The 11,379-nt window shown below is 39.4% G+C and overlaps 1 protein-coding gene across 3 annotated transcripts in view; it reads right to left on the bottom strand.

Annotated features, from left to right (window-relative positions):
* Positions 1 to 3,881: 3,881 nt before the first annotated feature.
* The window catches only part of zgc:110269 (probable flap endonuclease 1 homolog), a 35,203-nt gene continuing 27,705 nt past the window's right edge, over positions 3,882 to 11,379 (bottom strand). Inside the window, exons 10-11 of one of the 3 annotated variants that reach the window (XM_061244182.1) lie at positions 9,676 to 9,817; positions 3,882 to 5,662 (exon numbers count right to left, since the gene is read on the bottom strand). In XM_061244182.1, coding sequence (XP_061100166.1) covers positions 5,615 to 5,662; positions 9,676 to 9,817 — 190 coding nt within the window. In that variant the 3' untranslated portion in view covers positions 3,882 to 5,614. Of the gene's footprint in view, positions 5,663 to 6,420; positions 7,257 to 8,870; positions 9,251 to 9,675; positions 9,818 to 11,379 lie in introns of those variants that run through there. The other 2 variants (XM_061244181.1, XM_061244183.1) reach the window with 2 other exon arrangements.

Here is an 11,379-nt window from a genome sequence, read left to right as displayed (position 1 = left end):
CACAGGCAAAAGCCAATGCTAAAACCAAAAGGAGACATTTGGAAGCAATCAATCTAACAGGACATCTGGGCAACAAGAAACACCTGTCAGTCACATGTTCCAATCACTTTTCTCTCCTAAAAATTGGGTGGTCTGATACAACAAATCTAGATAAAAATACCAATAAATAAAAGCTGGAATTCAGATTTGTCATCGCATGTACATCTTTTGATCTCAAACTCAATTGTCTTCAGTGTATAGCAAAAACAAAGGAATTGACCTTGCTGTTCCAATACATTTGGAGGGGACTGTATAATATATATTAGGAACATTTTTACTTTATTACACCTACTTATTAATGTGATTATCTAATCAGCAATTGTGTGGCAGCAATGCATACAATCATGCAGATATGGGTCAGAAGCTTCAGTTAATCACATCAACCATCAGAATGGGGAAAAAATTACTTTGACCGTGAAATGAATGTTGGTGGCAGACAGCAGTTTCTGAGATACTCAAACCACTCTGAGTGCCTGGGATTTTCATGCACAATAGTCTCTAGTTTGCAAAGAATGGTGCAAAAATAATAATAATAATTTAAAAAATCCAGTGAGCAGCAGTTAATGAGAGACGTCAGAGGAGAATGACCAGACTGGTCAAAGTTGATAGGAAGGTGACAGTTACGCAAATAACCACGCAATACAACAGTGGTATGCAGAAGAGCATCTCTGAACACACAACGCATCATAACTAAGTGGATAGGCTACAGCTGTAAAATAAAATAAAATTAAAAGTCTAATAAATACCTAATAAAGTGCTCAGTGAGTGTATGCGGTCTTAATGGACCTAGGGCTTACCTTAAATTAACCACAATAAAAAAATAGGAACGCTAAGCAAAGCCATGAAAACTGGAAATGAACTTAACCGTAACAGAAAATAGGGACACCAATCACTGATAACCACTGGTACCTGAAAAAATTGGAAAGGAAAAAAAAAGCGAAGAAGCAAAGCACTGGACTGTGTAACATTCACAAATATTACTTCAAAAAATACTTAAATATTTCATTTGAACATTTTCAACAAGATACAGGAAGAATATGAAGTAGGCAGTATGCCTATTTTTGAGTAAGCAATAATGAACTGTTGTGCAACTGAGGATAATTATATTCCTGTGTACAATACCTGATATGGCAGTTGTGTTAGGTTGCTGCAAAATCCGAAAAGGATTAACCAGCTCATAGCTTTTGCTTTCTTTTTCTTCATTGCCAGTCTGGATTAGTGACATTCGTAACATTCAAAGTGACTTTATAAAGGGTATTTATGGAAAAAACATTATTTTATTCTTGTAGGAACAACAAATGTAAGTGAAATATGGGATTTAGCCCCTGTCAAAATCCATTTTGTTGGATGATTGATGAGGCCCCAGCCCACCCCCTCCCATCCTCCTAGTGCTCTTAGGGGGTATTGGCGTGACATGTCATTAAACAAATGCTGACTATCGGCCGTATTTTACGGTTTTTACATGTCACACTGTGTGATATAGCTCTGACAATATCCCATATTTTGTTCCATCCTACGATTACAATGGCTATCTCATCTGACATCCACGTGCAGAATTTGAGGATGGTTGAGCAGAAAGCTGAAAACGGATTGTGGCGTTTCTTGCCTGGAAAAAGTTATTCTAAAGTTTCTTTTCTCATTTCCCTTTTTGGATATTAGCATTACATTGTTACTGACAGGTGTCTGAACTTGGATGGGAAACGGTTTGAGAGGCAGCAAAAGCGATTTTGCCATTTTAACGGTGCACTTAATTAACCTAAGCTACTTTATCCACATGCAAGTAATATTTTAGTATTTAAGGTGACGCTAGAAATAGTGAATAGATTGAATTAATGTTAAAACAATGTGTCTATCGTCATTAGATTGCTATATGTATCGATTACAGTATGTCATGTATTGTTACGATGCTCCTATCGGTTGTTCATTAGACACCCATTGTATGTAGTCATAGCAGCTGTCACATTGCACAATTTAGAAAATATTGGACACTGCCAATCTTCCTTCAGAGGCTAAGATTCACTGAATCGGCTGTCTGTGAGTATGTCACCCTGAGACGGCCGATTTTGGCTCACAACGTAAGATTCTTCTACAATTTGGCAAAAATCGCAGAGTGTATACCCAGCTGAAGCAGGGGGTATACACTGAAGCAATGGGGGGTTAAGGGCCTTGCTCAAGGGCCCAAATATAAGCCAAATCAACACATGCAACGCAATAACCACAAACCCTAAATAAAAGCGGCTAGAAAATAAAACAATATTAAACAAAGGCTGAAAAATGTAAAAATTTTAATGAAATAAAAAAGCACATGAACTTCAGGGGCCTCATTTATAAACGTTGCGTAGGCACAAAAGAATGCGTACGCCACTTTCTAAGCAAACTTTGGCATTTATAAAAAACGAACTTGACCGGAAAATGTGCGGTCCTCCACGGAAACTCTGACCCATGCGTACGCACATTAACTGGAGAAATGAGAAACTGTGCCTTTAATGCTCGTGACGTAAGACCAGGAAAACGGGAAGTGAAACAGGATGTAAAAAGGTATAAAGATTTGCCGGGAGTTGTGGCTGGGTATGGCTGCTGTAAGGACGTGCTTCGTCCCTGTTATACTTATTAAAGTGTTGTGTTGTTGAATCTCGCTATACGGGTTCTCTCCCTTCCTACGTGCAACACAAAATTTGGCGACGAGAGAAGTCGAAAATGATACACAACAGATACCACAGTAAAATAAATCGACATTGATTGTTGTTGATTGTACTCTTAAAGGGTTCTGATTTTCTGCATGTTTACACTAGGACTCGGAACTATACTGTCCTCTCAGGTCCTCTTTGCACTTGTTCTTGTGTTTAATTTGCACTTTGTTGTACGTCGCTCTGGATAAGAGCGTCTGCTAAATGCCATGCAATGTAATGTAATGTAATGTAATCAAATATTACCTCTCACGTATCATATACGAAGAGTTAATTTGCAAAAACGGATAAAGGCCTCTCTTACAACGAATAAACCAACAGCTGTATGATTGAGTGCCCAAAAAATATGATTTAGGATGATAAATATAAACGGAGATGTTGTTGTAAAATAATCCCTCAAATATGTAGACGAATTGTTAAACAATACTTCATGTTATTAAATGTATTCTCATAAATAATATGGTGAACAGTCGGACAAATTGCGCTGCACTGATGCCGTTTACAATGCGTCAGTCGGGCAGATACGAGCATAGTTTCATATATTGTTATCATATCCATATATTATGTTTTATAATGTGTTTATTGTTATACATTTTTGTTTGTTTTATCTCTTAATTTTGTAACTGTGTTTTCAATGGTGCGAGACAAATAACGTGTATTATTATCATCGTCATCATCACATTCGTTGTGCAGAACTGTTCGTCATTTACAATCAGTCAGGATAATTCCCACACCTGTAGCTTTTCAGAGGCAGTCAAATGGCTGAAATCCCTTTTCTTGGCCTTCTTTTCAGCGTTTGCCATTGTCGTCTTCGTGAAATGCATATTCATTAGGGGTGTTTCACTGCCTATTTATAGGCAACTGTGGGCGGGACATGAAGCTGGCAAAGTTGCGCCACATTTAGAGTTGATTGTGATTTATAAAGGAAAACTGGCGTGGGACGTGCGTATGCACTGTTTTATAAATCATATTTTTGCGTACGCACGTCCTAGGTTTCATGCTTACGCAACCTTTTCAGGTGAATCCTAAGCACAGTTTTATAAATGAGGCCCCAGCAACCTCATCAATTATTCATCAATCTTCCATCAAAACTGATTTTGACAGGTGCCAAACCCCTCTCTTATGTAGTTATGAAGAAATTATTACAAAACACTATTTTGTACTTAAAGCACTTTTTACAATGTAAATTGGGTTTCATATGGATTACACTGGAGATTATAAAGATGAGTCTCACTTGCTTTTTCTCAGCTTTTTAAACTATGTTCATCCATTCATTTATTTCCCAGATGCTGCTATAATCTGGAGTGACTAATATAACTGTGACTGCCATCATAGTAAAAATCACACAGGGCTACAAGAATAGGGCAACAGAAACAGAATAGCAAGTAATGGTACTGGCCTCTGACTGAAAAGTTTGAAGATACATGCACACAACTAAAGACATCAAATGCAGCTAAATATTAGGCTACAGATATAACCTCTATAACCTCTGCATTTCTTCTTCTAAATTTTGAATTGTGATGTGTGCCTTTTGCATCATTGTTGTCCCCCCAGGCATACAAGGAGCACTGCAGCTGAACTGTATGCATTATTGCAGTGCACCTGCCTCCACAAGACAGATTACTCACTAAACCAGCATTGCGCAAAATGAATCCCCAGGCCCCACTGTGCTTGCTGGTTTTTGTTAAAGGCCACATTTTGCTCAATTGTTCTTCAATCATTTTGTATAACATTTATTTTAAGTTGAAGCTTTGGTCTTTGACATATGCTGTCAAGTTAATTCTTCAAAAATAGTCACTTTCAGCAATTACCATCATATAGATTTTTACCTGACAGTACATCATTTACTAAATTCTGTATAAATTATGTTCCAATTTCTCATAAAGCACAGAAACTCATTAGCATTAGTGTATATGTTCGATTAAATGTTTTATTTGAAGACTTATTTCTTCCTTAAAATGCCTAGATATTTTTTATATCATGTGGCTGCAAGAGGGTTAGACATTAAAATGTCTAAATAAGAACAATTAGCAGTTTTCTGCAATTCCAGGAGGAAAGAAAACCAACACACACAGTGGGTCCCCAGTACTGGGATTGCTCAAAAGACCACATAGTACTACAGGACAGCTAGCGCAAATGCAGGAGACATCTCTCACTGATGACTACAGCCTGTAGGAAACTGGTATGTCATCGCTGGTAAGGCAAAGAACTCAGCCTAACCCTGGTGGGACTGAATCTGAGCCTTTACATTCCAACCTACACTCCACTTAAACAGTAATAAATTATAAAATACCAAATAACCATCAGAATAATGTGATACAATTTTTGGCACACAGCACCACGATTGGATGGCAGTTAGCTCGCTACATTATTTCAAACCGAGTTGGTTATTAAGGCAATGAAGTAGAGTAGTAGTTACACTCATGATTGAACATGTTCTTTTGTGTAAAACTAAAATAGCTGGGCATATTTTGTGGTCACATGAGCATCCCATATTATTGGCTAATAACACTAAAAGTGTTGGTAAAAGAGATTGTTTGTAAAGAGATTAAATGTATCACAAATGTATCACAAAATCTATGTCAGTGAACAAACGTAAAGGAATGAGATAAGAATGCTATCAGATCTGTCTGTTTACAGCATGAATTGTGCAAATCGAAACTAAAGCAGGTCTACTTTTTGGAGCACAACAGTAGGGCATCCAACCAGCAATATACCATTGGCTGTCCACAAAATTAGTTCCCCCTTTTAATGTAATCCATCCACCCTCGGAGATTGCTTGGAGAAGGTTTGCTGTCCAGTGAAGCTTTGTATTAACTCAGCACTGTAATAAGGCATCTTCATCAGTCAAATGGAAAAATCAGACAGTCCTCATTGCAGTTTGGGACTTATTCCGGCTTAGCCCTCTTCCCTCTCACCTCCAAGACTGCTGCGGCCTGTTACCAGGAAGACATTTTTCAAAGAGACATTTTATGCATTACATTACATTACATTATTGGCATTTGGCAGATGCTCTTATCCAGAGCGACGTACAGTTGTTTTTAGTCTAAGCAGGAGACAATCCTCCCCTGGAGCAATGCAGGGTTAAGGGCCCAACGGCTGTGCGGATCTTATTGTGGCTACACGGGGATTAGAACCACCGACCTTGGGTCAGTCATTTTACGCTAACCACTACGCTACAGGGCGCCCCCATATGCCATGTGCAATTTCTTCTAACAGTAGAATTCTTTTGTGAATGTTCTTGTATATACAGTGCAGTCCGTATGTATTAAGTGCAGTTGGTACAATTTCTGTTCTTTTGGCTCTGTAGTGGATGGATGAATGAATGAAACAATACATATGAGGTTAAAGTGCAGACTGTCCCCTTTTTATTTGAGGGTAATCACATCCATATTGGGTGATGTACAGTGGTGTGAAATCCTGATTTCTTATTTTTTTGCATGTTTGTCACACTTAAATGTTTCAGATCATCAAACAAATTTAAATATTAGTCAAAGACAACACAAGTAAACACAAAATGCAGTTTTTAAATGAAGGTTTTTATTATTAAGGGAGAAAAAAAATCCAAACCTACATGGCCCTGTGTGAAAAAGTGATTGCCCCCCCCCCCCCTATTAAAACATAACTTAACTGTGGTTTATCAAACCTGAGTTCAATTTCTCTAGCCACACCCAGGACTGATTACTGCCACACCTGTTCTCAATCAAGAAATCACTTAAATAGGACCTGCCTGAAAGTGAAGTAGACCAAATGATCCTCAAAAGCTAGACATCATGCTGAGATCTAAAGAAATTCAGGAACAAATGAGAAAGAAAGTAATTGAGATCTATCAGTCTGGAAAAGGTTATAAAGCCATTTCTAAAGCTTTGGGACTCCAGCGAACCACAGTGAGAGCCATTATCCACAAATGGCGAAAACATGGAACAGTGGAGTGGCCGGCCGACCAAAATTACCCCAAGAGCGCAGCGACGAAGCATCCAAGAGGTCACAAAAGACCCCACAACAACATCCAAAGAACTGCAGGCCTCACTTGCCTCAGTTAAGGTCAGTGTTCATGACTCCACCATAAGAAAGAGACTGGGCAAAAATGGCCTGCATGGCAGAGTTCCAAGACGAAAACCACTGCTGAGCAAAAAGAACATTAAGGCTCGTCTCAATTTTGCCAGAAAACATCTTGATGTTCCCCAAGACTTTTGGGAAAATACTCTGTGGTCTGACGAGACAAAAGTTGAACTTTTTGGAAGGTGTGTGTCCCATTATATCTGGCGTAAAAGTAACACCGCATTTCAGAAAAAGGACATCATACCAACAGTAAAATATGGTGGTGGTAGTGTGATGGTCTGGGGCTGTTTTGCTGCTTCAGGACCTGGAAGACTTGCTGTGATAAATGGAACCATGAATTCTGCTGTCTACCAAAAAATCCTGAAGGAGAATGTCCGGCCATCTGTTCGTGACCTCAAGCTGAAACGAACTTTGGTTCTGCAGCAGGACAATGATCCAAAACACACCAGCAAGTCCACCTCTGAATGGCTGAAGAAAAACAAAATGAAGAGTGGCCTAGTCAAAGTCCTGACCTGAATCCTATTGAGATGCTGTGGCACGACCTTAAAAAGGCGGTTCATGCTCGAAAACCCTCCAATGTGGCTGAATTACAACAATTCTGCAAAGATGAGTGGGCCAAAATTCCTCCACAGCGCTGTAAGAGACTCATTGCAAGTTATCGCAAACGCTTGATTGCAGTTGTTGCTGCTAAGGGTGGCCCAACCAGTTATTAGGCTTAGGGGGCAATCACTTTTTCACACAGGGCCATGTAGGTTTGGATTTTTTTTCTCCCTTAATAATAAAAACCTTCATTTAAAAACTGCATTTTGTGTTTACTTGTGTTGTCTTTGACTAATATTAAAATTTGTTTGATGATCTGAAACATTTAAGTGTGACAAACATGCAAAAAAATAAGAAATCAGGAAGGGGGCAAACACTTTTTCACACCACTGTATGTCTTTTTATATATATTTCCCCACCCATTTTAGGCCTTTGGAGTCTTATTGGCTTTTTGTCAACATGAGATGCAGTATTGTGCCAATAACAGTCAAGGTTTCATTTCAAGTTCAATGTGTTCAGTTCAGTTTTTGAGGAATTTTGACGGAATTTTGCAGTCATTTTGAGAACTAACACTGTTAAAAATATTTTTTATAAGTCATTTGTATGCCTTTTTATGAATTGGACCTATTTGAATGGGATTTTCTCTTTTTTGGCTGTCCCTTTAATTCCCTGTTTCTTCAGATACCGACTGCAATCATTAATTAATATTAGTAATAATCTCTTTGATTATTACTTACTCTGGGGGTTGAAATAGTGTGATTCTTGTTGCAAATATTATTTCAGAGCATCTCTGAAGCCTCGATCTGTGTCTCAGTCTTGCACCTTGGTTTACACCTGCTCTATAGAGGCAGAGAAATTTTGTCTTCTAGGAGGGTCATTGCAAGGTGCGCTTCTCTCCTTAATGCATATGCCTAAATTAACCCTTATTGTTTGAAGGTTTTGGTGGTTTTAATACCTCAGAAAGCATGAAAGAACTTATTGTAAGGGGCAAAAGCTTAACATTCCACATAACCAACCCTAAAATCCCTTGGCCCACATGTCCTCATCCTTTGACTAAAATAAGGTTAAATCAAGCTTTTACATTTTTTTATTGATTTGCTTGATCAAGGCTTTGATCAACACCCATATTACCCATGTGAAAAAGTAATTGCCTTCTTAATAACAAGTTGCACCAGCTTTATTATTAGTAATTATTTAATTTAAAAGTATCTATATTTTACCCATCTCAATATCATATCTAGTTGAATCTTCTCTAGAGAATCTGAACAATCCAATTAGTATGGTGTCATGGGATTAAAAATTTCCAAAAATTCCTGAAAAATGTCCTCCCTTTGCAGCTCTAGCTGACTACCAAAGCCAAAAGAACTGAAATTGTACCAACTTTCCAAAACCTACAGACTGCACTGTATATACAGTGGCTCCAGAAAGACCCTTTTACTTTTTTGCACATTTGTGTTGTAGATTGAATTTTAAATTGATAAAATTGCATTTTTTGTTCATCAATGTAGACTCAACAACCCATAATGACAAAGTGAAAACATGTTTTCATAAATTTTTGCTAATTTATTATGAAACCTCAAGTATTCAGACCCTTAATTCAGTACTGTGTAGAAATTACAACTAATTACAGTTTGAGTCTTCTTGGGTAAGTCTCTACAAGCTTTGCACACCTAGATTTGGCAGTTTATCCCATTCTTCCAGGCAGATCCTCTGAAGGTTCTTCAGATTGGATGGGAAGCGACTGGTCCTGAAGCTACTCCTGCTTTGTCTTGGCTGTGTGTTTTGAGTCACTGTCGTGCTGAAAGGTGAACCATTACCCCAGAGGTTGCGTGCACTCTGGAGCAGGTTTTCTTCAAGGACCTCTGTGTATTTGGCTGCATTCATCCTTACTTCAATTCTGACCATTCTCCCTGTCCCTGTTGCTGAAAGGCACCCCCATAGAGTGAAGCAGGTTTTATACCCTTGCCCTAATCTATGCCTCACCACAATTTTATCACGGTGTGAATTCTGGGACACAGGTATGTGCCTTTCTAAACTATGTCCAATCAATTCATATTTGCCATAGGTGGACTCCAATCAGGTTCTAGACACATCTCAATGATAATTAAATCAGGATGCACCTAACCACAGCAAAGGGTCAGAATACTTATGTAAATGAGTGATGATTTCAGTTTTTGATTATCAGCAAACCTAATATTGTATGGAAGGCTATTCCAGAGCCTACAGTCCATTACAGCAGAGCCCAGAGTCAAAGGCTGGCAGACCTGAGAGGCCTCTGAGGACAGTAGGGATTTAAACGTTCACGAATATATTCATGCGCCAAACCATGCAAGGCCTTATTTCCTACCTCTCTCTTTCGAGTCACCCGGAAGAAGTCCTTTATGCAGGTCTGTTTGCTCTTCTCAGCTTTGCTTGTCTCCTCTCTTTCTCTTCTCCTCTCCCTCAGAGTTTGACGGAAATTCTCCATCCGTCGTCTTACCCTCTCCTCCCTGGAACAGAAAATGGAAGGATTTTTACTGCTCATGTCCACATATGCAGTCAGGTCCAGAATGATTGGCACCCTTGATAAATATGCACAAGCAATACTGTAAACTGAAACAATAAAATGTATTTTCCAAGACGAAACTCATCAAAATCTTACATTATTAAAATAAAAAGAAATGCCCAAAAATTATTGGCGCCTCTGGTTTAATATTTTGTGCGACCACCCCTCGCAAAGATGACAGCTATAGTCTTTTCCTATAATTTGTGATACGGTTAGAGAACACATTGAGGGATTTTTGACCATTCCTTCATGCAGAACTTTAAGATCATTGACATCCTTGGTTTTGTGCTTATGGATAGCCCTCTTCAGTTCAGATCACAGTTTTTTCATGGGATTTAAGCCTGGAGACCACTCAACTGAGATTTTTACACTCAAACATTTCTATGTGGATTTTGATGTATGTTTGTAGTCATTGTCCTGCTGGAAAATCCTCAGCTCAGAGACATCCTCAGAGACAACCAAATTACCTGGTACTGAATTTTTATGTACTTAAATAGTGCCCCTGGACCACTGGCAGGAAAACATCCCCAAAACAAAAAGTTACAATTTGGGCTCATCTGAGCATAGCGCCAGGCATAATGCCAATTACGTTTGGTTTAGTTTATTGTGCTCAGTGCTTAGTGCCACCCTACGTTTGTTGGTATGGAGGTGGCTTTTAATGGTTCTTTTAAAGACTTGGCAACCACAAGATGCAACCAATCTCTTAAACTGTGATCCTTGGGTTCTTTAATGCCTCTCTCACCATCTTCTTTTACATTACATTATTGGCATTTGGCAGACGCTCTTATCCAGAGCGACGTACAACAAAGTGCATACCCATAACCAGGGATAAGTTCGCTGAAAGACCCTAGAGGGAAGTACAATTTCAACTGCTACATGCACAACAAAGATAAGGACGAGGGCCAATTATTTTTTTTTTGAACAAACAAACAAACAAACAGAGCAAAAGTGACCAAAGTTAATTACTCAAACACTGCTTACCTAGCCAACTAAAAATACCGATACACAAAGCAAGTCACAGAGACAACAATTAAGGTTCACAGGGAGGTAGGGAGGGATGGGGAGAGGTGCTGCTTGAAGAGGTGTGTCTTCAGCTTGAGCTTGAAGGTGGGGAGAGATTCTACAGTTCTGACCTCAACGGGGAGTTCGTTTCACCACTGTGGAGCCAGAACAGACAGGAGTCGTGAGCGTGAGGTGGAGGTTCGGAGAGGGGGAGGTGCCAAGCGGCCTGTGGAGGCTGATCGAAGAGGTCTGGCAGGGGTGTAGGGTCTGATGATGTTTTGTAGATAAGCTGGGGAAGACCCTTTAACTGCTTGGAAGGCTAGCACTAATGTTTTGAATTTGATGCGAGCCATGACAGGCAGCCAGTGGAGGGAAGTAAGCAGGGGGGTGACGTGTGAGTGTTTGGGAAGGTTGAAGACCAGACGAGCTGCTGCATTCTGGATGAGTTGGAGGGGTCTGATGGCGGACGCTGGGAGGCCAGCCAAGAGGGAATTGCAGTAGTCC

Source organism: Conger conger, chromosome 5, assembly GCF_963514075.1.
Source record: "Conger conger chromosome 5, fConCon1.1, whole genome shotgun sequence".
Lineage (NCBI taxonomy): Eukaryota > Metazoa > Chordata > Actinopteri > Anguilliformes > Congridae > Conger > Conger conger.
This window is presented reverse-complemented; position numbering and strand designations above follow the sequence as displayed.